The sequence below is a fragment of the Echinococcus granulosus genome (assembly GCF_000524195.1).
Source record: "Echinococcus granulosus chromosome Unknown EG_S00009, whole genome shotgun sequence".
NCBI classification, from domain to species: domain Eukaryota; kingdom Metazoa; phylum Platyhelminthes; class Cestoda; order Cyclophyllidea; family Taeniidae; genus Echinococcus; species Echinococcus granulosus.
Window position 1 is genome coordinate 1267210 of NW_020170389.1, and position 27182 is coordinate 1294391.

The 27182-nt window shown below is 41.7% G+C and overlaps 4 protein-coding genes across 4 annotated transcripts in view; 3 read left to right on the forward strand and 1 right to left on the reverse strand. All coding sequences in view use genetic code 11, as the record gives it.

Annotated features, from left to right (window-relative positions):
• EGR_02146 (Insulin-like receptor) lies at window positions 1-16024 on the forward strand (the record flags this gene model as incomplete). The annotated part of the gene is made up of 24 exons (XM_024491395.1): window positions 1-180; window positions 487-769; window positions 1477-1923; window positions 1998-2099; window positions 2170-2317; window positions 3726-3970; window positions 5366-5501; window positions 5683-5733; window positions 6084-6277; window positions 6367-6537; window positions 6615-6696; window positions 6762-6868; window positions 6939-7126; window positions 7213-7360; window positions 7797-7996; window positions 8063-8474; window positions 8546-8639; window positions 9162-9384; window positions 11163-11595; window positions 12482-12625; window positions 12688-12922; window positions 13837-14022; window positions 15314-15457; window positions 15535-16024. The coding sequence occupies 24 exons, from the start codon at window positions 1-3 to the stop codon at window positions 16022-16024; spliced, it is 5043 nt and encodes a 1680-aa protein (XP_024354248.1).
• Window positions 16025-17922: 1898 nt separating this feature from the next.
• Window positions 17923-19961, forward strand: EGR_02147 (Cytoplasmic tRNA 2-thiolation protein; the record flags this gene model as incomplete). The annotated part of the gene is made up of 6 exons (XM_024491396.1): window positions 17923-18094; window positions 18135-18253; window positions 18294-18528; window positions 18638-18687; window positions 19369-19558; window positions 19636-19961. The coding sequence occupies 6 exons, from the start codon at window positions 17923-17925 to the stop codon at window positions 19959-19961; spliced, it is 1092 nt and encodes a 363-aa protein (XP_024354249.1).
• A 514-nt stretch (window positions 19962-20475) lies between these two features.
• EGR_02148 (hypothetical protein) lies at window positions 20476-21273 on the reverse strand (the record flags this gene model as incomplete). The annotated part of the gene is made up of 1 exon (XM_024491397.1): window positions 20476-21273. The coding sequence occupies one exon, from the start codon at window positions 21271-21273 to the stop codon at window positions 20476-20478; it is 798 nt and encodes a 265-aa protein (XP_024354250.1).
• A 293-nt stretch (window positions 21274-21566) lies between these two features.
• The window catches only part of EGR_02149 (Protein boule-like protein), a gene marked incomplete at both ends in the record, with an annotated part of 7405 nt that continues 1789 nt past the window's right edge, over window positions 21567-27182 (forward strand). Inside the window, 4 exons of the mRNA XM_024491398.1 lie at window positions 21567-21690; window positions 24636-24666; window positions 25391-25691; window positions 26356-26724. Coding sequence (XP_024354251.1) covers window positions 21567-21690; window positions 24636-24666; window positions 25391-25691; window positions 26356-26724 — 825 coding nt within the window. The remainder of the gene's footprint in view (window positions 21691-24635; window positions 24667-25390; window positions 25692-26355; window positions 26725-27182) is intronic.

Sequence of the window (27182 nt, forward strand, 5' to 3'; positions counted from 1 at the left end):
ATGACGAAGCTCCCCGTAAACGCCTCGATACCAAATCTCCGGGAAATAACGGGGTTTCTAGTAATCTATGACCTCATGGGTTTGGATGGGCTGGCCACTCTTTTTCCTAACCTAACTGTCATCCGTGGACGATCATTGATTTCTAATTTTGCTCTTGTCATTCGCAGTACCTCTCTGAAGGTTTGTCTGTTGTTAATTATCTAACATTGGTGTCTTTTAACGTTTACCAACAGCGTCATTTTCTCACAGTTTTTGGGTATTTATTAACTTGGTTAGGTTTATATTCATTGCTTTGACAGTAAAGTACTTGGGTTTTCTCTGGGTTAGCTTATATTTGTCTTGATCAGCCACCCTCGTTTCTCCCGCTAGTTTCTCATAGATTGCTTCTCTAAATAGTTCTATATTTGGTTTATCACTTAGGTCTGAGTCAAATGTAACCCATCAACTTCTAATAAACTAAAGTTTTCCACACTTCGTAAATGTTAGACAATCGGTCTACCCTCACTCCGCGTGATTCAGCGTGGTGGAGTGCGTGTTGACTTGAACACAAACCTGTGCTACGTGCGGACTGTGAATTGGTCCTACATTCTGGGCGATCAGACAGCGGCGGCTGCCCCGGTTCGCTTGTTGACAAATCGTCTCATCTGCCCAGACACATGTCAACCCGAGTGTGCGGCCTCCACGCCGGAGGCAATAAGTTTAACTGAACTGAAAGGCACTTCTCGTGAAAAGGATGCCAAACTGGGTCACTGCTGGTCGTCGTCTTACTGTCAATCCAGCAAGTCTCCACTATTTATCCCATTTATTGCTTGATTCCGATTGTTCATTGTAGGATATATATCCCCTTCCATCTGGTCTTCTCATTATTAATTTACGGCTTCTTTTAACGAGTAAACATGCGCGTTTTTGTAGATTGTTTCACCTCAATATTATTCTTTTTGTCGGAGACCGTCACTCTCGAAAGCTACTGCGCTTGTTAGTCTTTATTGGCTGTTTATCACATCTGTTGCTATAAAATTCCAAACAATTACTTCCTACACTGCTTTTGAGGCTCTATTGTAAGTTGACGCCCAGTAAGATGGTAAAAGTCCTATTGAACATCCCAGTATTTGTACCTCACATTATTTGGTAACATTTGTTAAGTAGCCATATTCATTCCACAGTTGTACTTGAATCAATTAACTAGTTTTTTTACAGTACTTGAATGTGTATCAATTTCATTCTGGAGTTTATTTCTCTGCTTTTTATTCCATACCTGCTGTAGTTTACCTAGCATCGGGTTTTGGCTGATTCAAGAAGCTCATTTTTGTTGCCGTTTGGTAACAAATGCTTCATGCGAATACTCTAAGGACGTGGGCTAACGGCGCCGTTCACTCTGCGTTCTGTAATTGACCATTTGCTGCATAAATAAATGTGTCAGCGTTCACTGATGTGTGTCCTTCGCTGACTTAATGCTCTTCACTTTTGTTTATCCAGTCTGCTCTGCAAACTGCACAAGTCGTGGCATCGCATGCCGAATGGACAATACGCAGCTTTGTTGCCATAAAGAGTGCCTTGCCGGCTGTTACGGCCCTGGTCCAGAGGCATGTGTGGCTTGTAAGGGGGCTCTGCACCGTGGAGTTTGCGTTTCCCAATGCCCTCCAACCACCTATCTCTTCCATGGACGTCGGTGCGTGACTGCGGCAGAGTGCCTCAATATGAGCAGTACCTACCGTCTTCCTCATGTCGCAGGCAGCAGCGGAAGCAGCTCTGCCGGTTTTGCCGCCTCAGTGACAGTCAACACCACGGCAACTGTAGCCACCACCGCTATTCGCCAGTTCGCTATCCATCAGGGTCGCTGCGTTCCTGACTGCCCCTCAGGTAATCAGCGCGACGAAGTCAGTGGGCGGTGTGTGCCGTGTGGCGACGAGTGTCCGAGGATTCGTAAGCCTGCCTCTGCCTTACCCATAATTACGCAACGCTTTTATTTATTCTTTTTTCCTCTTACTATCCTGCAGGATGTCATCATATGCTAATAAGCAGTCTTAAGTCACTGTCCAAACTGAAGGACTGCTTCTCTGTGACCGACCTCTACATCTCCATTCATGAGGGCGATACGGGTAGTGTATTATTGAGTCTCAGACGTGTTTACACCAGCCGTGTACATTTGTCTATTATTCTACTATCTAGTTCTGATACAGCAGCAATTCGATGAGGCTTTTTCGAGTCTGCGGGAGGTTGAAAGTATCAGGGTTGTTCGGGCAACAGCTCTCACTTCTCTTGCCTTCCTCCGCCACGTCAAACGCATCAACACCATTCCTAATTCCTCGCCCAACGTGTGAGTTTAAGGGTATTTTCTAATGCTTTTTTAGAGGATAAAATAAATAGCATTGCGGCATTTTCGTTTCCAGACCATTGAGTTTTGACTCATCCGATCATAAGGTTAATTTTTACAACCGATGCATTCGCCTCTTGTGTAGACTTTAGGTCAGCATGTTTGTGCATACTACTGTCCACTGAATTAACTACTTTGGGGCATTGCAGTTTGTAATTAAATTTGTGACTGGATTTGGCAATGCACTTATCTGTCGTTTTTATGCTCAATAAACACTTGGGAAGCAAAACCTCATGTCAAAGGAAAACTTGTTGATATTTCTACGTTGAAAGTAACGAAAAGAAGCCCTAAGGATTCTCGCTTAAGGTAATGGCTTATCATGGTTGAGAAAAGTTAGTTGAACTCACCAATCTAACATGATTAAACATGTAATTATATTTATGAAAACTCATGAAGTTTGCAAATATTTGACGTTTTTATTGCCAATGCTCCGAGTAATTAAGTTGCGCTCATTGTCAAATTTCTAGGCTTTTTTGGTCTTGACTTCATCCTCGTAGCTCAATTCCTATTTTTTTATAGCGCAGATATTGGGTGGTCTACGTTCGCCAAGTGCTATAATAACTTCTGGTGGAGGGGAGGTGTGGGATTCTTAACACGTCCAGTGGTTGTTGAAAACGTGTTGGCGGTCAAATATGCCCTTATAGATACATTTATGTTACTTCGAGTTCCCTTCGAAATTGCATGTATCATGTAAATAATTTATTCATCGTTATTGTTGACTTTGGCTGTCGTAATGTTGCGCTAACATGGCAAATTTCTTCATTTGTATAAAACAGAATTCCTGTAAAAGCACGGAATGCCGGGTGAAAATTAAAGTTGGTATTCGAAATAGCTTCATAAATCCATAGGGATACGCCAACTCCTCAGTTTGCATAGGGTGTTGGTAGTGTGATTTTATTCCTAACGGCATGAATTAGCTGTTGAAGTCCTAAAAAATGGGTCCATTTCCTTCACCATACCTATTGTAACGATTTTCAGAGGGGTGTTCGATTAAAACAGGATTAGTTGCATTTCTTTGAATACTGTTCTCGCTGTTGAGATCTTATTTAAGAGTGGATATTGATAAATTCCTGATTTTCTTCGGGTTCTTAAAGGCATCACAACCTCAATAACGCCAATTAGATATGCAGCTGAATTGTAGATATGAAGCTAGATAGGTGGAAGATTAAGCTCTTCTGATCCAAATCTAGTGGAATTGTTTGGCTTGTACGGGGCGTCTGACCCCCCAGTAGTCTTGCAATAGGAATACATCTGCGTAGTGGGCTTTAACTCCCTATAGAACATTGTCCGCTTCCAGATAGCCGTATACTTTAGTTATTTTTTCCAATTTTTTTTTCCACTGAGCCCACAGGACAGTGATAGAGATAAGAGGCAACGATAACCTGCTGGAATTGTGGCCTCCGCCAACGAGGAACCAGACAGGCGGACTTCAGGTGGTGTCAGAAGGGCTTGTGCATTTCATCCTCAATCGCTACCTTTGCCCCAAGAAGATCACGGACTTGGTGAGGACGGGCGCTCTGACGCTGCCCGGTGGGCGCAACTTTCGTATAGAGGAGCTCGAACTCGCTGAGGCTACCAATGGCAAACTCGGCTTCTGTAGGTTACATGTGGCGCTCCAGTGAATGGTGAATTAAAAATACGGTCGTAAGAGCGACGTAACTTAAATCACTGAAAATGAGCACTAGTCGTATTTCTGAACTCACTTTAATGCAACGGAGCTATAAATCATCAAACTGCATTTTAACACTTCTAAACACGTCGTAAATTCGTTTAGCTTAATGGGGTTTAAAATTCACTCTTGTAGGAGGATTTGTTCTGTATTTCCAGTTCCTTATGGCTTTTCCTTTTGAGTCACTGACCACTCCCGATTATGGCTACATAGTTCTTCAGTTTGGAGTTTTTTTTTGTTGTTACATTACTGTTTCCCGTCATTAAATGCTCTACCTTTTAGCGGAAAAACGGAAGAAATTTTGGTTTGCTGTGCACTTTTTTTCTGCAACTTTATAAATTCGTCAAATTCTGTTATACATACATAGAAGCTGCATAATATACAGCTATGTAAGTTATTTGCAAAGGATGTCTGCTTTTAATCACTTTTTTTAATCCGTGAAGTAAAGTATATTTCATTGATATTTCGAGACAACTCACGACAAGTTTTTGAGCGTACTTTAGCGGTGAGAATGGAGACGAACCTCTTATCGGGGGGGGGGGGTTGGAATAAGTCGTGACTCACTTTAAATTATGTGCTTCCTCATTCATCTCCCGTCTTCTGTGAAGAAAGTACTACGCATTTGCAGAAATTACAATGATTAGTTAGCTTCAAATGGCCATCTGTCTGTTTGTCTCCTTTCCGTCATATTTCCGGATAAAAAGTTGAGCCATAATTCAAGATGAATTCCTTTGCTAATAAGTAGTTTTTATAGCTTGTTTCTTCCCTTTTAACTATAAGAGAGTTCTTGTGTCATTGTGTATAGCGAAAGTTGCTTTTCACAACATTCACCTTGATGGAGAGGGGTATTTCTGTTATTCTACGTTAAACTAGTTACCCAGGTATCCTCTGTCTAATTTAGTCGTCTGCACTAGACCTTGATGGATGTCCTGGTGACTAATCCTAATTTCCTGCATGAGCGCCTATGTTCTCGTTACGCTGTATGTTTGTCCATGTTTCAGGAGTTATTCACCCTGATTTTAAAATCGTTTGTTTTAATGGCTCATAATTGCGGTTCTGTTATGATTTATTTGACATGTATGTTACTGTAACCGTTGCCTTATTATTTTATCTTCGCTTTTAACTACGAGTTTCCAGGCTAATGAAATCTGTGTAAAAGAGGTTAAATGATTATCATGAAGGGGACTCCAAAGCGGAAGGTTTAGTGATCTTTTCCATTGCATATCCTTGAGAGCATTTACTTCCATGAAGATATTCAACAACTTTCGACTGTATGTTTCATGTCTTCGTTTGTCCAGTAACATTGTGAACTGTTTGCTCAGGTGAGACTACACAAATCTCGCTTGAATTGAAGGATGTCTTTTCCTCGACTGTTGCCATCCAATGGCCACGTTTCTTTGACAACCGCACAACTGGCCAAGCAGCTTCCACTCTGGTGTTGGTCTTCTTCCAGGCTACGTATGTTTGAACGACTACTGTTTAATCTCTAGAGTCTATCATCATTCATCTGTACACTATTCAGATGAATGTGACTGTTTACATCTTTATTTTGGCGATTAAGCACTCTTTCGCGCATTATATATGCGATTTGAGGCAGTAACTTCCTTGACACCAATTTGTTTGATGGTTTTTGTTGCAGAACAAAAAATTTGACCGTCTACACGAATCGACTCTCCTGCGGCGATGATTCGTAAGTTTATTTGTAGATTGAGTTAAATTTTGGGCCTTAACAATCATGGAATAGGCCTTCATTTAACTAGTTCATTGACATTAGAGCCCAGCAGATTATTGTGATGCTCGAGTTTTTCTCGAGGTCGTATTTGAAATGCAGTACTAGGATTAGTCTTGTATTGTTGGTACAGGCGAGCTGCTGGTCGAAGGCGTAGCCAGTGAGATTATAACCAAACTCTTGCAGCTTAGAAATCGTAATGTGGTGGACTTTGGATGATCAAAATAGCGCTCAGCGTATCATTAGAATTTGGGGTAGCTGTCTCAAAGTAATTTGAATGCCTTAAACGCTTATGCTTTTTACCAATATAGATGGAAGATGATTCCTTCGATTTGCAACACCTCTACGATACGTGAAGTGAAAGGAGAGAATGTTGCCTTTTGCAGCAAAATACTCACTGACCTCCAACCAGCTACTCGCTATGCCGTCTATGTTGAGTCTAAAACGCTTTTTAGTCAGCGTGGGGCGATTAGCAATATCGTCTACTTCACCACGAATCCTAGTAGTAAGGTTTACCTGATTACCGTCGTTGTACTGAACCTATTGCCTATAGTATTATTTTGATGTCACTTCTTTTGCCACCTGCACTTATAGACCCGTCGCATCCACGTCTGGAGAGGTTGCAAGCGTTAAATGACTCAAGGATTTCCGTTAGGTGGTCACCGCCTCAGTACAACAATGGCCTCTTGGCCGTGTACCTTCTCTGGTTCCGTTCTATTCACATCGATCCGGAGCCCTATCTTTACCGAGACTTCTGTTTTTTGAGTAAATATCCTCACACTCCCTTTTATTCACTTATTTGTTGACAGCTCTTGAGTTTTCTACAATGCATCTTGCTTTAGCACCTGATTGGCTTTCTTCCGCGATCACGCCCTCTTACCATGTTGGAACGTCTCGTTTAACTGGAATTTACTGGTCACACATGTAGGTATTAACGTATTCCTCTGAATTCATCCGAAAAACTGCTTTAATCTACATTTTTTTCGTAGCAAGTCCTACCCTGATCTCTGTTCGGATCGACGCCGCAGTTCTCCTGCCTCCCACGAGAGTCTTTGGATGGTTGACGCGCATGATGACCCTCTCCCAGTGGTCTTTGGTAAATCCTACCTATCGTCTCTCATTCACTTCACTGATGTAGAGTGTCATTTTGATGTCATACCGTCTAGGCAATCGTCTTTCGCGAGTATTGCAAGATGGCGAGGTGGGGCTGTTTGTGCTGAACGTGGTTGAGGACGGTGAAATTTACGATAACGGCATCAGTGTCGTAGTCCAGGCTGGGAAAAAATCCTTCACTAGCACTCTCTCCCATCTTCGCAGTTTCTCGCAATACATTGTTGAACTGCAAGCCTGTCAGGTACGTGTTTCTATTGATGACTTCTTTGAAAGTTCCATTTGCATTTATTTCGTTGAAAGTCACTTCTTTCCCACGTCCTTCTGTAGAAACCATGTGACAACTCAGATTTCCCTTGGACTGGTTTGATGAAACCCGAATCGGGTGTGGAGATAGAACTGACGGAAAGATGGAATAACTATTTATCGCATTATTGCAGTCACAAGGTCTTCAAGACTCAAAGAACTCTTCCTGCTGGTAAGTCACTGATTGCATCTCCGAAATTCCAAAATGCTTGGTGGTTTGTCTCCGTCTTTGATAATATTTAAGATCTAATCGGAACTTTATGGGCGTAATTTTTATCATTCATGATTATCATAGTTACTCATATTTTTGTACTCATGTCCAAAAAATTGTTACTTACTATATCTCACCTAAAATTAGTTTTCATTTGCTTGGTGTGCATCTCCTAGAGATGTCACATTCCATAGAATTATTTGTATTATTTATAAAGACGTTCTATTATGACCATATCAATAGTATTAATGAAATGATTGTAAAAGAATTCTCGAATCTATATCATGTCGTTAAGGTCTAGAATTGGTTTTATTATTTGCAACGCGGTTGGCTCCTAATTCATAAAGGACGTTCATCATAGTGTATCCTAATGTCATTCGTACATTCCTTTCTCTAGCTGGAGCGGACAGCGTGAACTTCGAGAGTATCAGATCAGAGCAAGATGCTGCGGGAACGGTCTATGTGTCATGGGCAGAGCCGGCAAACCCTAACGGTGTTATTCTCTACTACGTGCTCCGCTACAGACGAGTCGAACAAGCCCCCGCACTCAAGGCAAGCGCTACTAAAACTCCAATCTTGCGGCAGAATAAGTCAGAAGTGAATGGATTATTATAGCGTTTCCAGAGTCCAAGAGATCCCAAATAGGATTACTGTTTTTTTCAGTCCAAAAAACCGGTTCCCGAATCAGAGTTGTCATCAGATTCGACAGTCTGGTCGACGCTGTGCGTCACAAGAGCCAGCTGGCAATTGGCAGGCTTTCCAGGAAACGGAGCAGGCATAGGAGGAAACGGAGGGGCATTTGGCGGAAGAGGTGGGGGGCTACTAGGTGGAAGTGGGACAAAACGCCACATGCGCTCCGTCGTCACAACGCCTCTTGAGGATTCTCGTCTTTTTCCTGGCGGAAACTTCTTAACGATGGCTTCATTCTCACAGCAGCCCAATTCGAGCCTCGGCGGAGCCGAACTTCTCAACCTTCTTCCCGGTTTCTACGAGCTGCAGATCATGGCGGTTTCACTGGCGGGCAATAGCTCGTGGACGCCGCCATTATTGTTTGAGGTCACTACTTCCCCTATTGGTGCGTTTTTCACTCAAAACCTCTTTTTCATGCTTCTGTCATCTTAGGTATTTGAACATTTTGTCTTGCAGACACGATAATAACGGTGACCGCAATATGTGTCTCGGTGGTGTCCGTGCTCTTGGCTCTGGTCATCGCTTGCATAATACATCGCATTCGAAAGAAGTGAGTTTATCCTTAATTCATGATGTTGTATTTTTCGATACTAGGCCATTAGGCTAGACATGCCTAGCCGGTATGCGGCTCAATACGTTAGGGGCTTATTCTCTTCATGCTGTTTGGGTACCTTCTCGTCATCGATGTATTTACTTTGCCAGTAGAAGTGCTGTGGGCTTAGAGACGAGTCTTCAAACCTTATGTTAACACAACTATGCGGGGTGGTTGTTAAATGATTATGCCTGTCATTTCATTTGGAGCCGTGACATTCTTTGTATTTCTCGCCTTCCTTCTTAATTTGTGAGCGCTATTCGCAGCTTCACTTAGTCGTAAGTTGTGTAAACGGCTCGTGAAGTATTGTATACCGTAAATATTGTGATTCACACCCAACTACGTTTTTATTTGTTCAACCCTCGGATCACCTTTGCAGAGGTTATGACTTGGGAACATATGTGCAACCTTAAAGTTGGCTGGAATAGTGAAGTTCGCAAATAGTTATGCTTAACTAACATTGTCCTGTTTTCATTGAAGACGTTTGATGGACAGTGAGTGGAATTCGCCTAACCCGGAGTACTGGCACGTTTACGAGGTGGACGATTGGGAAATGCAGTTAGAGGACATCGACACTCTGAATTTCCGTCATCCTCTTGGGCGCGGCAACTTTGGCATGGTGTATCGGGGATTTGTGAAAACGCTTCGCACTCCCGCCCATTGCTTCTATACCGAACCCCATAATATTCCTGCTGCCATCAAGGTATTTACATTTTCACCTTCTCTTCAGGAAAATTTGCTTCGGCTTTACTGAATGTCAATTTGGGTGGCTGATTACGGACTCCGAGTAACTTGTATTTCTTCAGCCAATATCCCTTACCTTTATGAGCCTTTTCAGCCATTAATTTGGGCTTTAGACTTTCATTATTTAGTTGCTTACATCAGCTTTGTTGGTGCGGCTCGGGGTATGCTTAATTATCCACTTGGAACACGCGCCGATTTCTGCTAGTTTTTTTCCAACTTACCGTTGTTTAATTAACCATTCTTTTAACTCCTTATTCGAAGTTTATTGGTACTGCATTCTACTACTGGAAAGTTTTTTCTTCCCCGGACTCTTTCTAGTTGGTAAACTAACAAGACTACTTAAAATTATCCACTTAAAACTCAAATTATAGATTTTGAAATAAAATGATGAATAAAGTAAACTCCAGATACGATATGGGAATATCATTTCGTAAAACTCCAGGTATTTAGGGGTTAACACATTTAACCCTAATTTTTTTTTTGAACTGAGTCGTTTAGTCATTTCTTAGGTCCAGCTTTCGTGACTAATTTGTAAATACATTGCTGGTTTGCTTTTCTCTTGAATCATTCTCATTTGCGTTTAGAGGTTGAGCTGACGTCTGCAACGCCAATATAGGGCCCATTTGAGACTTTGCAAAAATTAGTTGTTTCCAAAATTCACCAGCTTTCTTCCTAAATCATTTGGAGGATGCAGAGGCTACAATATATTGAGGCATTTTTCAGGCATGAAAGTGTAGTCATATTTTGTAATGTTTTAACGCATACAAATTGTCTTGAATTTTAGATAGGAGTTACTCTTTCCTACCAAGATCTATTCCGAACTGTTTCGTGGTCTTAAACACCATTATCTCATTGTCTTGTTTTTTTTTTCGACAGAAATATTGATTGCCAGAAACAGATACAGTTTGTTAATTTCAATGCTCGCTAGATTTCATAACTTTTAAAAAGTTGATATCAGGTGCAGAAGCACTATCCCAGTTTCATTCGCTCTCAAAATTGGCATTGGTAATGATTTAATAAGTGACGTGACTTTTTATTACCACATTCTTAAGCCTTTAAAAATATTTCTTCACATTTTTCATTGATCTTGTTCTTTTTGATACCTTATTCGTGGCCCAACAAATCCGTGCACTGAGTTGAGTATGTCAATGAGGAAAAAACCCGTTTGCACTTTCGTCGGAAATTCTTTGGGATGAAATTTGTCAAAATGCTCAGGCCTCCATGAGACATCGTTCCGAGAATGATGCCATATATATTCAATGTGTTCTCACCGTCTTAATGACGACCGTTTCTAGGTTTCAAATAGTGTATATTATTTTGCTTTGTTAATAAAATAAGTTTGTTACTTTATTACATTTATAATGAATCAGTATGATTTTTAAGTGGTCTCGGTGACGTAATTGTCCTCACGTGGTGATTTCATAAGCGTTTGCGGTATCAGTCATAAAGATAGGGGATCAATGATTTAGTATTTATCTTCTTGCCATAGTTTTTCTTGTGAGAAGCAGCCCTCATCGTTACTGCGAAACCCTGTATTTGATAGTTTATCCGTTCTCAATGCTGCAAATTTGCTAAACTACTGTGTTTCCTTATTGTAGTTTTACTACATTTGCTTGCTGTTGACGTTTATTTCGTTACTATTAGTAATGCATTTTTACTAAGAATGTTACATTGGTATTCAAGTTGAATTTGTGGCACAACTCTTAGCTTTTCAACTAAGGTTATGCTGAGTTTTAGACGCTTTCTTCTGCTTGTACTGTATTCGACCGTCGCGATTTTATCACGGAGGCCTGCTACATGAAGCAATTCCAGAGTTTCCACATTGTGAGACTCTTTGGCATCGTGAGCAAGTGCTCCCCATCCTCTGCAGTCCCTGCTGCTGCCAGAACCTTTCTCAGTGGTGGAAGTGGAAGTGGCAGCGGTGGTGGTGGTGATGGCGGTGGTGGTTTTAGCGCGGCGCAGACGAAGTTTCGCTTCAGTTTGTTTCGTCTCTTTGGTGGTGGAGGCTTCTGGAGACGACATCGGCCCAAGCGCCAGGCCGTGCCCGTGCCCATCAAGAAGAAGCTCTTCAGTTTATCCGCTGAGGAAACCATGACCGGTAACACGGGCAACGGAGGTTCTCTCACGTGCACTGCTAGAACACCCTCTAACGAAGGGTTCAACACCTCAAGTAAGACTTCTTACTGTCTCTACATTTTGCGATTGTCGTGAAGTCATGGCGCACTGAGGGCGATCATGTAATGGCAAAATAGAACACGCTACAGGCATTTCTTTCAGTCAACTTGCTGTAGATTTAATTGCTTCCGTATATAGCTATGTTGCATCAAATTAAACTTGACTGAGCTATTCTTATTGCTTTTCAAACATGACATGAATCAATGGTAGGAACTTTAATTTTCATTCTTCGCTTTGCCTCCCCTCTTTACTCAAACATAACTGGCGAAAATTGTCACTCATCTACTTTTAACACATTGGGATGCTGATGATGAGGGCCCATTAAATTTATCGTGGGAGTACCACTCGCGTCTTATGTAAATAAAGTTTCAGCGCGTCACTGCCTTTGTTTTTGTTATACAATAAGAGTGGCATTTCTCATTGAATTAGTAAGAAAGTGTTATGTATAGGTGCAGCTTTCATTCCTTATTGATTCCTGAGTAGTGGAATTCTTAAAAAAAAAAAAAAAATAATATGTGTTTAACATAAGGATTTTAGTTCCAAATAACTCTCCTTAGGGTATCAGTGCTACCCTACTTTGGAATTACATCGACATGAATTTTGTCACAAACTTCTCTTTCGTAGTGACGCAGTTGCGTCTTTTGCATCTTCTTAAAGAGCTGTGTTGTTTTTGTTTTTTCCGAGGCTGTATTTTTGCATTATTATTTTCAATGCGCTCTTAAGTTACTAATATATTCCCATATTAAATGGGCATTTCCTGTTCTAAAGAAGTGCTTATGTCTCGCGTTAAAACTTTTTGACAAGGGTGGTGGATGGTTTGGTGTCTACCTGCATCCTATTTCTTATCTGGACAATGTCACTTTCTTTCACGTTTCCTACAGAGGGACCTGACGGTTCCAACGGAACAACAGATGCCTCTCCAACGAAAAGAGTTTGGACGGGGAGTGGACGCCTTGGTCGGGGCTCGTTTTCCCGCCTCTTGATGAAGAACCAAAAGGATTGCAGGTCTACTCTAACGACACAAGGTACTCAAAAGTGCTTCGCTTTATCTCAACACGAAACGTCTCGCTTTTTTCTACCACTTCAGATGAGACTGGTGTTGCGACTGTGCAGCGCTGCTCCAGCTCCGAATCTATTCGACCCTTCTCCCAGTACGGTCTGTTCGTGGTGATGGAGCTGATGGAGAGCGGGGATTTGGCCTCGTATTTACGTAAGCTTGGTGACAGTGGTATTGGCTTTGTGAAGCCCGCGCAAGCTTACCTCTGGGCCGTTCAAATCGCTGATGGAATGGCTTATTTGGAAAGAAAAAAATACGTCCATCGGTGGGTTCTTTCATTTTTGTTTTTTTTTTATCTCAGCATTTTCGATATCTTAATGATAAGCTAGAATAGCGGATAGATGGATTCTTGACCTATTCTCGAGCGATTGTTGTTTTGTTTTTTATGTAAGAAGTGGTCCAATGCTCGTAACGTGGTGGTCTATTAGTGTGGTGTTCTAATAAGTACTTGGTTGAAAGTAAATTTTCTATGCGCACAACTTGAATTTTGGGCATCAATATTTTTCTCTTACAAGCAGATTGAATTATCATTGGCCAATTTTACTTGACCAATAATTGCCAGCTTTCTCTAATGTTTTCGTTGCAGTCGGCATCTATCGCTTTAACTGGTCGCCTGGGTTTCATGAAGCTGTATTGCCGGTTTTAGATTATTAACTTTTCAGTTCCAGCTAGTGTATTATTTTGGACGTTTTTACATCTTCCAATTCATCCACTGGTTTTGCCGAACACTTGTGATTCTACAAAATAGATCGGTGCATTGATTTAGCACGGGCGGCATCTGTGATGTGGCGCTTAAGACTTCTTTTTGTTCCACTCATTCGATTCCTACAGTGAATACCGTCTTTTTAGCTTCTTTATCATCTCAATTTGTTTCAAGTCGTACAATGGTGTTGGAACAGTAGTCATTTCAATCCCCAATTTAAGAAAACGTATATCCACTTTCGCTGTACTCTTTAGCTTATCATGCACCGTGGTTGAAATTCGGATTCCCTTAAATAAATGGGTCAGAATGAAAACGCTTTAACAAGCATTTGGCGCACTATGCTCTCGCTGATCACCTCGTCATCAAACTTCTGCTAATGTTAAAAAATATTGACACTGTTTCATTAGTTTTACGTCAGAACTCAGTACGACATTGACCTGGTGGTAACGCCATCGCACTACTTATTTTGTTTTCAGTGACTTGGCGGCCCGAAATTGCCTGGTGGATGGGCGAGGCGTGGTAAAGGTGGGTGATTTCGGCCTGTGTCGGGACATTTACGAGAGGAATTACTATCACAAGGTGGGCGCGGGCAAGCTACCTGTGCGGTGGATGGCGCCGGAGTCACTGCAGTCTGCATACTTTACCTCCCGCTCTGACGTGTGGTGGGTGTGACTACCTCTCTGGTGGAAAATTGCCTCACTTTTTTACCTCAATTGTTGGTCTGCTTCCGATCTTCCTTCAATTATTTGGAGTTTCGACTTTTAACTAGATTACAATTCTAAAAAATTGCATGGATCTTAAAGAAACATGCTATTTCGGTTTGAATTCTACTGCTTATTTGGGAATTTTTAATTTGTTTTCATGTTGTGCAATTTACAATTCATGCATCAAAAATTTCGCTTCGTACCTAAACAAGCTTTGGCTGATATTGGAATAATTGGGCAATGTGGGGTATCAGTTTCTCCTTCAATTCTTATACTAATTGAATCACTAAATTGCTCTAAGCTCAGCAAAGTTTTTTACCAACTTGAATCATTCCTTAAAAGGTGTCTTGCTTGAAATCTTTACAAAAGCACTTCAGTGCCGGCCTTTTAATAGTGGGCACCTAATTTAAAACGATCGCGTAGAATTCACAGATTCGAAATTGTGAGTCTATTCTGGTTTTTATTGGAACCGCAAATAGGGATTATAAAACTGTTCTTTTGTTGTTAGACCTTGATTAGCTGGGTTAGTTATTCTTCGTCAAAAGTAGTTTTTCCTTTTAAAGGTGAGAAAAGTTCGATTTTTTTTTAATGTTGCCGTTTTTAATGATTCAAGACGCTTAGGTGTTGTTAACCGTTCCGTTACTGTTGTCCAGAAAATTCCTAAAGATAAGTTTTGTGCTTCCAAGTCCTCAATGATTCTATACCCCGCAGTTTATTTGTCAAAATTACTTAGTTGGTTTGTTTACAATCCGTTTCCCCACCGTAATCACTTTACCGAATCCCGAATTTGTACCTATTTTGATAGTCTTGGCTTTGCTATTCATTTTCTTACTAGTTTGGTGGATTTTATCCTTTGAACGTGATTAGTCACTGTACAAATAGAACAGATCCATCCCCTTACAGCTGTTTTCTAAGTTTGGTGATAGCTTCGAATTTGTTTAATTATTTCGTTCATAAATGATGACTTTGGTTCTTCCTATTTTGTCGTTAGGCGTTCTAAAAATAAACACTTATTGCAAGTTCACCAAACCGCGTCTTTAAGTACCGTTGTTGGTTGGAGGCAGTTCGCGGAATGCGGCACGTCTTCCAACTGATAGATCCATTTTTGGGCTTTTAAAAGGGTGGTGCGCAGATCGCTAATCTCTAGCTAAATATTCCACTGAACCCTAACTTTTACTCTGATGTTTGGTATTATACAATTTGAGTGATCTCTTTTTCGTTAACCGAATTGCTCCTACTATTGCTTCAGGTCATTCGGTGTGGTTTTGTGGGAGATCGCAACAATGGCGTGTTTGCCCTACCAGGGCATGTCGCACAATGAAGTGATCTCCTACGTCCTTGACGGCAACACTCTCGTCTCCAGTGGTGCTCCAATCAACTGCCCTCCCCTACTGTAATGTATTCACATGGTGCCCCCACTAAACACTACCTGAGTTCGCTTAGGTAACTCCCTTCGCTGTCTGCTTTCAGACAATCGGTGATGCTTTACTGCTGGTCCTACCGTCCCGCTCAGCGGCCCACCTTTCTGCACCTCCTCTATCTCCTTGCACCTCGATTCGCTGACGCCGATTTCCGCCAAGCAAGCTACTTCTACGTGGGCGATACCTTCACCCAGCAGCCGCCACCGTGTCAAGACTTCGAGAAGTCTACCTCCAGCTCGGCAATCGCTACGACCGCCCCCGCCACCGGCTTTGCTGACCTTCCTAGTCTCATCAAAACCGTCCTCGGACCGCCCCACGGTGCTGGTGGCTCAGGGGGTAGCAACAGCCTGTCCGAGGACTCTCCGTACCCCGCCGTCGCCGTTTGTACCGCCTCCACCTCGCATTCCCACAATCCCTCCTACCTTGTGAATGAGCAGTCGGTAGAGCGGTCACAGCGACGGCAGCATCAGAAGCTTGAAGATAGAGATGCTGCTGGCGATGGCTGCTCTCTGGATGACGGTGATGGGTCGTCTTGTTGATATTTTTGTGTTCAATTGCGCTTCGCTTTGATTGATTATCTTTCTTCTCTCTCGCCCTTCCTACCTCGCGCGTGCGAGCACATGCACGTGAACACAGCACGATAGAATTATTTTTTTGTGTGTACATGCTATTTGAATGTTATAATGGCTATCAATGGTTGTGCTGCTTTGTTTCTAGTATCTAGTAGACGAAATATATCGGTTAAGCGGGTGTCAAATTTGATTGATTTGATCTTGGCTGCTAGGCGCCCATGGTACGAGAACGCATCTGATTCCGGGTTTCCAGGGCGTTGTGCACCATTTTGAGATGCAGATAATGCTTTAATTTAGGTTAGGTTTGGCATCTCTAGTACGTCGACTATACGGTCGCACTGATTTCGACTAACTGGTATGTATTTCATGGGCAAAGTGGGGGAATGGGGGCGAGCGCCTCGCATTTTTGACAGGTGTGGAGGGTATTCCTGTAACTTAAAAAGGTTATTAGGTCTCGGGTTTTCTTACTGGTTCAGAAACATGGCTTTGGCTGAGGGTGGGGAATATGCGCATTATACTGACAGTCAGCAAACCTCAATGATACCTATGGAAGAGTCATCGTTTTCCCCTTCCTCATCGCCCTTCAAATTACAGGTAATCCAGGTTAGGGGTGTGTGCCTTTCTAACTCTAGTCTACTTCAGAGAATTCCGATGACTTTTTGCAATAAGATTCATATGTTTCCTTAACACATTCTGCTTAAAAATAAGTTCAAAGGTGTATACTGCATTACTAGTCCTAAATTCCCCGTTTTAAGCATTGCAGGCTGAATGGACAGCATCTGTCAATTAATCTGTGTACTTTATTGTAATACGATAGTGGTTTATCCCTCGGTCCTGGTGAGGCGCCACTTTTGTACTTTGAATTAGCCCCCTTGTACCTCGCTGGGTGGTCTGGTCTTTTGGGCCATGCCAATAGCCCAGACACCTTCTCCGTGCTGAACATACATATTCTGCCCAAGTACTGTGTCTTCTTTCGTCTTCAGGGAGTCTCGGGACGCTACACTATATCGCTTTTACCGGGTCCACGCTAGCTGTAACGAATGCTTTGGTCGACTTGATCGGCGAAATACTCTTGAATGTGACCCAAATAGAAGTAAAGCTGGTTCTTAAGAGTGGAAGTGTAAATCTGGGTTTGAAGGACTGAATTTGCGTAGTTACATATGACTTCGACCCGTGTCAGTGATTTATTTTACTTTCTAAAATTGGGCCTCCTAAGTGCTCCATTTAACATCTCTAAAGGCAAAATAAGTGCCGCTTTAATGTTGAAGATAGGGTGCGACAGAATTGCGCGTGTATCTTTTGTTAATACTTTTATTTGTGCATTTGACTTACCTAATTGGGCTGCGGACTTCTTGAACCTTCCGGCTTCATCATACGGGAGTGTCATTGGCCAACTGGGGTTTGTCACAAGTTCTCATCTCTTCTCTAGAATTTCAAGTTCAAAATAGTTGTTAGGTTTGAATTTCGAGAAAATAGGTCACTTGTAAAAGATGGTGCGAAACAGCAACCCAAATGAGTTCATACTTTTCCGGATTTCCTTGTGAGCCGGACATTATTAGGTTCTTTTTCTCGTTGTTATAAAATCACTTGTTGTTTATGTAGGAAATACATATTTGTTACATCTGTCGGGGGTATTTAATGCTAGTGAAGGTTGACATAAAGTACGCCTTACTTATAAATATAGAGGAGAGTTTTCCTTTGATTTTTAGGACGTGGCGGTCCTGTTACTGGTTTCAGAATTTCTGTGGTGGTTGTAGCGTATTCATAGCCACATGTAGAGTATACTGACTTGTAGGATACGCCTTCTGGCAAACTTGTTTCAAGCCCTAACAATGGTCTAATTTGCTTACTATCGCTTTTTAAGAATGTTTGCTTGTGCGCGCTGTGGATCGAAAGGCCTTTTAAAGAGACCAAAGACGGGCGATGTTCTCTGTCGCGATTGTTTCCTCTGGTGTTTTGAGGAGGAGGTTCATTGGACAATAACTTCTGCAAGACTTCTCCGCCGCGGTGATAAGGTGGCTATCGGAGCTTCTGGTGGTAAAGGTGATATCGTATACCCAGCTGAAACTCTCCGTAGATTCAACTGTTCTTTCTTACGTGATGAAATTGTTGAACGACCGCTATGATTACGGTGTTGAACTAATCCTCCTCTCCATTGACGAAGGAATTACGGGCTATCGGGACGACTCTCTAGAGGTGACGTAAAGCGTTTAAACTGATGTCTTCCCCACCATAGACGGTGAAGCGTAACAAGAAGCAGTTTGGATTGCCATTGAAGGTGCTCTCCTACAAGGACCTCTACGGTTGGTCTATGGATGACATTGTTCAGAAAATCGGCTTGAGAAATAATTGTACCTTTTGTGGTGTCTTTCGTCGACAAGCCCTTGATCGAGGAGCAGCACTTGTGGGTGCCAATAAAATATGTACTGGACACAATGCTGACGATATGGCCGAGACTATTATGATGAATGGTAAGTCTGGTCCTTCCTACTGATAGCCGTTTAAGTAGTTCACGCTGTACTGCATTTTCCTTGAACTATAGCTTGATTGTTTTGTCAACTTTCTGAATTTAAATTTTAGTGCTCAGATGCGATATAGGTCGTCTCAAACGATGCACGGATATCATCACTGTAAGTGTTTCACCTTTTTGTATTTTTTTCCTCTACGACTGGTCATTTTGAACCTGAATTCAACGTCAGTGATATATAATATGTTACATGAAATCTATGGATAGTCGTAGCTGCTTAACTTACTCGTTAGTTGAATTCCGAGGATTTGGTAAATTTCAGTTGTCTTTTGACGAAATGGTACATCCATTTTCCTTTGGAATAGCGCAACTGAAAACACGACAACTCACGGATTTGCCATAATATAGTTAAAATTTTCCCCGGAAGACTATCGAAAAGCTTTTGGAACATTCTAATGTTTGTTGATTGCCTTTCATGCCACTGTTTTTACCATTTGGTGATATACATCGAACCAGCAAATCTGTCATTTTTAGAAATTCCACAAAAACGTAATAGAAATTTGGTGTTTGTTTTTTGTACAATATTCCTTTAATAACCAAATTTAGGTATTGTAAGATATCTACTTGACTCCCGTAAACCCAATCCGTAACTCATTTCCACTAAATACAGTATGAGCACTCCAATTTCCTATAAGCATCTTCTTTCTAAGTCCGTGCCCATTGGAATCTCAATATGAGCTGCGGTGCCAAAACATTTGATTTGACTGTGGCGAGGTTCGGATGCCAAATTGACTGAGGGCTCGCACTTTCGGCCTGTGAAACATCGCATGAAATTTACTCTTAGGGGGCAGACGGAAATTTGCCAAGATTCAAACCATTCAAGTATGCCTACGAAAAGGAAATAGTCATGTATGCCCACGTGCGAAAGCTGGACTACTTCTCAACGGAGTGCAAGTACGCACCGAATGGTTACCGGGGCCATGTTAGAGCCTACATCAAAGACTTGGAAAAACTGCGCCCACGAAGTATCCTTGGTGCGTTGAATAACATCTTATACTGATTGTCCGACTTAGCATCATTTACCATCGATTAGTGTATTCGTCCCTTTCAGATGTCATCTCTTCTGGAGAACAAATGATCATCAGAGAGGATGTGAAGGTCCCCGTCCAGGGTATGCTTCTGACTCCTCGCGTTGATATCATGTTTGGTTGTTTTGTAGGAAACTGCGCTGTTTGCGGGTACATTTCTAGCCAGAGGTTCTGCCAGGCCTGTATTCTCCTCAAAACGCTTAATGACGGCCTTCCAAAAATTGCAATCGGTGAAGGTGTTGTCATACGACGGCCGCGTTCAAAGAAAATCACCGAGGAAGTCGCCAAGTCCCTGAACGAAATAGCCCTTGAAAAATGTGCTACTTGTGACAGTCTGTCTGCCCCATGATGGATGATGAAAGGTGCTCAAACCCAACTGTATTTTGTATATAAGTCCTTCAAAACGTCATCGTGAAGCTAAAAAGGCAACGTTTTTGTAATCCTTAAAATTACGTAACCACTATATTGTTTATTTAAGAAACACAAGTATTTATTTTTTTGGTATCGCTCATTGATCAAATCCAATAGTTCTCTTTTATATCTCCGTCTACTTCGCACCTAATGGTCACACTTTTAAAGGATACGAGTAGAAATACGTGAAGTGTATGTGGCTTGTTTTGTGAACATAGGCAAGTAAGCGTAGTTCCTGACACTTTACAAAGACATAGGAATTCTGCTCCCGTAAGCATCCTGAATGTTAACATACGTATACCAACTTCGTAGATCAACAAAAAACAGATGGAACTGTGCTTTCTTTCAATATTTTATTCTTTTTTGAAAGCCATGATTTCAATTTCTGAACCGACTTAAACTGAAAAATCGTGCTGGGATGAAAATCACATCCTTTGGTTATGCAACGAAAATCAAGAATTTTGCAAAGGTACCAGGGTGCTTTCGTGATTTGACCAACTGCCTGTCTTAATTATGCTTGAAATGTTGTTAAAAATTCGCTTCAGCGCACTTTGCTTCTGCCGTAGAATCGGAGGCTGTTTAACCGATGGCTCTAGTTTTTTTTCTGGGGAATGCAGTTGTCGTTCCCGAATGTCCACTTGTATTTCCACCTCTCTGTTCTTCCCCACATTGTCATAATTTTCAACCTTAAATTGTAGATCCGTCTTCTCATTTAAAGAACTATTGCTGTGCATTCGAAGCAGGTTGTTTTCTTGAGGTGGAAGTTTAAGCACATTCTCCTCTAAATATCCGTCTTTCGCACATGTTCCATCCCCTGCCATGTGCAATTCACTAAAACTTGGACTCTCCATATTCCGATTGGGGGATACTGCTGATGCATTATTGGTCCCTCTCTCCCCTTCAAAATCCATCCCCGCCTCACACGGGTCCTCCATCATTTCCTCGCATTCCTCCCCGTCTTCTTCATCCTCATCACCTTCACCTTTTACTGGTTTTGACGTTCCAGGCCATTTAATATCTGTTCTGCGACATCGTTTGACTATCCAATTCTCCGGAGGGTATCCGGTGGCTACAAGGGTTGTCTTTAAGGGCACAGTGCGTGGTTGCCTTTTTCGCCAATCTGAACAGCCTCGAAAGCAGCGGTCTTTGGGGGGCTCAGATTGTTTATCATATCTTGAGCAAAATGAAAAGTGGACACATTTACGTCTTTCGAAACAGTACTGGTCATACGGCCCAACAGGACATGCCATGTTAAGCATGATGAGGATTGTAAACAGGGCCTATTTCCGGCTAATTTTGTAGTGCGAATAGTCTCAAAGTTCTAATGCATTGATTTTTAAACGATCACCCTACACGTGACTCCCGCTTTTGTGTCGGCCTTGTGCGGTAAGACACCGATTCCAAAGCAATGTTTAATCTCCAGTGCGACTTTTGAACTTTTTGCCACTTTAGTCTGTTGGAAGAGGTCTACTCCAAATGATTTGCTAAATGAATTCCATTTTTACCACTCCTTTTAGTCTGGGATCCAAATACTGTTCTTTTAATGTTTTCTGTATCCCCTTTGGAAATTTCTAGCTTGATTTTGCTGGTTTGTTGTTCACTGGTTCGGGTAGTTTTACTTTTCAGTAAGGGGAAAAAAAATCACAACTCTTCTCGTAAATGCATTTGTAAGCAGCAACAGTGAACTCGGCTTGCCTACCTTTGTGAAATGGTAGCATTTCTTATTGCTGATAACGGCAAGTGTTTCAAACTAGTTATCCGTCTTATGCAATTTTTGCTGTTATGAGCTTAGTACTTGTGTGAGCACGGGCTTTGTTGCATCCCCAGAAAAAAATATCAAGGCTTTAGAACAGAGGTTTTCTTCCCAACAGTCTAAGTACAGGGACGGTCACAGTTCTCCGTTTGTCTTCTTGTATGTCCCTACCCTGAAAGCTAATATTAGCACATAAAAAGGGTATTTCACTAAATAGTGCCCAATTGGGAAAAAAAGCGGGAGTGCGAAGCCCGAAGGCTTCTAGAATGTCAGGAAATTAGGCTTTAAAAGAGGAGATTTAAGGTTATGGAACGTTGAAGCTGTTTGAAGCTGCCTTATTGTCTCAAGTCACTGCGGAAATCCAAATGCTTGTGAATGGTTTTCAGACTCCAGCTGCCGCATCCAAATGGACAAGCCCTGGTGTTGTAGCCTGGAAGCGAAATGGATCAGTCAGGATCTCCTATGGTTTCAAAGTTGTGCTTAAGGAACTCCATTTCCCGTTCCCCGTTTCTGGAAACTTGCTCACCATGATGAGGGGTGGCAAATTCTTTGCAAAGTGAGACATTACTGAGTGTTGTGAAATGACCACAAATACACGTGGATTAATATAAAATAACCGGCTGCCTTTCAAAGTAAAGGCTGCTCCGTCTGTTTCTAAGCTATTTCTTCTTGGCTTCCTTGGCGTAGCTGTATACTTAGATGGCGCCCTGACTGTGGGTGCTACGTCAGATGAACTACGTGATCAAGCTGAATCTATCCTCGAGCGTATCAGTGAAAGGCTTCTATTTGTGTCTATAGAAGTGCAAATTACTTTTAATATTTCTAAGGTGCCTTAGTTTCACTATTGACGCCATTGATCGTCACCCCGATCTGGTGTACACTAGAGCAACCCGTTTTACTCCAGTTCCGAAAATGTGACCGCGCTTCTTTCCCTTCTGGGGTTAGTAATCTCCTACTCAGCAACTTTGTCATCGCTTCATGATATTTAGAGTCCACTGAAAAACCTGCTTAGAAAGGTTATTCCATTGAATTGGTTAGAGGAAAGCGAGGACGTATTTTACTGGCTGAGGTCCATACTGAGCTGGGGCCTTCTACTGACTCACTATGACCCAGAGCTGTTATTCATTGTGGCTGTAGACGCTTCTACTTACGCTATCGAAGCCACGTAAGCATTTACGTTCCCAGATGGAATCAAGAAGGCGATGCGTATAAATCAAAAAGGAAACTCTGGCATTGATATTTGTTGCTCGCCATTGCCGAAAGCTGCTTTGTAATTGATAGTCCAAAGTTCTTTTCTCATAAACCCCTACTAGTTCAAAATCGACGTCCCGCTACATTCAGCGAACCGGCTTTAGGGCTGAGCACTCATTTTGCCAGATTACGGTTTTGGGAATCAATAATATCACAAAAAAGAATTCGGTCGGGCTGGTGCTGTGCCGCGCCCAGTCAGCGAATGTCCAGCGTTCAAAAATGTCGTGTCGAAGACGCTGCTACCTTACTGCCATAACCTTGTTGCGAAGGCTCTTCCAATAACCGCTGCCGAATTTCAAGAGGAGTCAAAGCAATCAATGTGCATTGTCAGGAATAAGTGGACACTTCGCTCATATGGCGACGAACTCGAACCACCGTTCCACTGTCGCGAATTGTTATGCGGTGCCAAAAGCTTTTCACTGTTTGGCGATTGTGCTGCCTTACTCTAATCACGAAAACAATATTGCACAGGAAGTTTAAACATTAGTTGGATGAATGAGAATATTGCCGAATTTGTTAAAGGCTGTCGTCAATGCATTCAGGCTTGAGTTGATCACCAGAGGCACCGGTAAGGTTTCTAATGGTCTGAGAAATCAATAGTCCATTTAGCTAGTGCTATGGCTTCTCCGAAACGATATTGATATCCAAGTTGGTTTCTAGCGTCGGGTAGTATTTGTATTGGTTTGGTAAATTTGAAATGAAATGTTATGTGAGTCGATAACTTTAATTTCCTGGTATTCTAATGCTGGGTGAGCGAAAATGGCAGTATCCATTCGTGTGGTCAATGATGGCGTACTCGTGACATGGAGTCAGACCCCGCAGCTCTAGCAGGGAAAAGAAGGACCCATCATTTTCCTGATCCCGGGGTGCTGGTCGTTAAGACGTGCGTCAGGTTTGGAAGGTTCGTGTTTCTGCGGGCCTGAGCGGCTGGGCTAATGTGCAGAGTGGATTCTGAGACTAACTTTTTTCACATTCTGGATCAAGGCGTTATTACGGTGCCGATTGGCTTGACATTGGTGTTCGTCAGCGAACTTCATGAAGCGCGATGTTTGGGTACGGCTGTAGACGACTCAGCAGACTTTCCTAGACATCAAGCATTTGTACGGCAGACTAAAAGTGACAATCGTTCATCGAAGTGCTCCCTCAGGGACTTTATTATCTCGTAGAATTTGCGGTTTCGTAGATCCACAGTAGTATACGATTACAGTGCTAATTAAATTCCGCTGGCCCTAGTTTGTGAAGTAGAAGACTTTGAATAAGTTTTTGTACTGTTTGAGCATCAATTTAACCGTGGAGTTGTCTTTCAGACAATAGTGAAACGCTTGACACGACTCTTACGGATAAACGGACGGATAGGGTCGAAACTTTCGTCTGCGTCAACGACCTCTTCAATCTCATCCGCCGTTCTATGAGCATTTCATACTTTGACGGTGCCATAGTGATACTATCTGCGTCGCCCTTTGCTGTGTACCCGTTGGCTTTCTCTGGCTAAATTTTAACATTATTTCACTGCTTTATGAGCCAAGTAATTCCAACTCAAGTTGTAATGCTATCAGCCATAGATCAGGTCAAATCTTAGCTAACTTATTGGAAATGTTACTTTCGTAGCTATAATTAATATGGGCAAAAATATGTTTATGTAAGTAGCCATGTGCTATGTGGTGATTCAATGAGGTGAGGAAATCACTTTTTAGAAGTCAAATTTTTGCATTTGTCGAATTAATTCTAAATCAGCTTAGATCTTGGGTTTACAATGTTCTCTGCTCGTAAATCTACAAGAATAATATCTATTCATAATTCATAAACGGCATTAGGTCTCACAAACATGCACCAGCTTCAATCCTCATAATTCCTTCCAAATTTTGCCCAAAAGATTAAGCTAGCCTTTATTCGCTTTTAACAGCTGTGCTTGTAAAATCCTCTTTTTGTCTTGTTCAAGCTCATTTAATATGGAGCTTTTGTTTTCCCAAAAACAGTTTTGCCTTTCACATTTAACAGTAACTTAAATATCAAGTGAAAAAAGATACTTCAGCCCAGAACTATAAAGAAGAATTTACCTAGATCATTTTTTTCCGTTGCTACTATGTTAATATAGTTTTATCTTGATTAAGGATTGCCCAGCTTTAATAAGACTTGCAAATTCGAACAAGTAAGACCAATATTTGCTGTTAAAAATCTCCACTGATTGAGTAGTCATCTAAGTCAGCTCAGTCAAAAAGCGCGCTTTTACCAGCTGTTTGTCACATGATTGTTATGAGACTATTGATACGTCGCGTTTTAAAACTCGCGTGACAAGAACAAACTTCATCGCATTTATCCCATCCCTGATCTTTTGCATAACTTTACACGGACTTGAAAAAAAGTTATGAATCCTTTAACAATTCAAACTGTTCCTTCAACTGGTATAAATGTTGTGGTGCCCAAAATTGGGACCCTTATTCCAAACCGAATATTCGTAGGAGGCATCACATCAACTGTAATACACTTTACCGTTTCATTTACCCTCGTCAGACAACAGAAGATGATTTACGAACATTTTTTGGAAAGTTTGGTCAAGTCAAAGATGTCAAAATTGTCAGTGATCGCTCGGGACTCTCGAAAGGAAATTATGGGTTTGTTACATTTGAACATCAAGACACGGCTGAGAGAATTATTAAAAATGAGGTAGTTTCTTAAGTTATTACCTAGCCAGTTAGGGTGATTCTCTTGTGTTCAATGACCGGAAGTTGAATATCGGCCACGCCGTGCGCAAACAGGTATGTGTGTGAGTTTTAAACGAAACGCGCAATGTAGAGCGTCTTCCAACGACAATGTATGTGATTTTGTGGATTCCACATAACACTCTTATCATTAGATGAAAATGGTGCACTGGGTTTCTCGAATTCACCCATTTCATGCACGATGACTAATGGGGTTCCCTACATTCCTGTTAACAATCAAGCTGCCCAAATTTCAACAAATAATTTGGTGAGCAATATTCTATCATTAAATTGAGCCTTTTATAACCTCTAAATATTCCTTTTAGGTCTCCTATGATTGAATATGCGATGAAAAATGGAAAATGGAAAATGGAGTTTAAATCCGCTGCCTTACCAAATGAAACAAAACGTCATGGAAAACTATAGCTTATCACTTTGTTATTCTGATTCGAACTCAAGGAAATGTATAACTAGTATAACTACTCTTCTAAAATGCCCGTCCTTCTTTGCAAATATGTCGGCTATTGTTTGATACAGATATGTCAATTTTAAGCAATGTTAGGAATGAGAACATAAACTGCTGCAGTGGATCTTAACAACACATGTATTACTCTATAATTTGTTTTTAGTTGTCGCCGACCGTTATTCTTCCCCAACAATCTACGAGCTCCATCGACTATGGACATCAAATATCACCGGTATCACATCATTCCGGAGCTTCTGCACTTCAAGTTCCCCTAAACTCATCCACACTGCAACGAGATCAATGTCCTTCTTACCCCGACGGTGCTAATTTTATTCCTGCCGGTGCTATCCTGTTCACAAACACCCCCGTGATCATACCCAACACAGGATTGGCCAACGGAAACGCGATTGAGGTCTTATATGCACCTCAAATACAGGCAGCTTCGCTGTCGCAACCACAAACCACTTCTAACTTTCATATTCAAGGTCCTCTTTCTCGGCAACAGCAGTATAACTCACCGTGTTTCCACGAGGTAAAATCGCAGGACTACGCCGCATTGGTGAAGGATGTCGTACGGCAGCGAATTCAAGCCTCAAAACAGCAACAGGAGGAAGTGCACCAAAATGAGATGCATTCCTCGCTGTTCCAACAGGATCTAAGTGCTACCCAGAGGTCTGCAATCTCAAACATTAGTTTGTTGCAAAAGCTGCTAGTGTCCAATGGATCAGTGGGTGAAAACTCAACAAGTTTGCGGACATCGGAGCAATACGTAAATTTAATTAAGAAGCCAAGTTACAAACTTAAAAATTACTTTCTAAAATCTATTTTTAATTCAATTCACAGTTAAGATAGGATATACAAATATCTTTGGTTGATGACTGGGACCTAAGAGAAGATTTTAACGTACAAAAGCAAAATTTGAAGCGCTAAATTCACTGAGAAAGCGCAATTTACCCTATGTTCCATATGGAAGTCAAGTTTCTGAGGAAA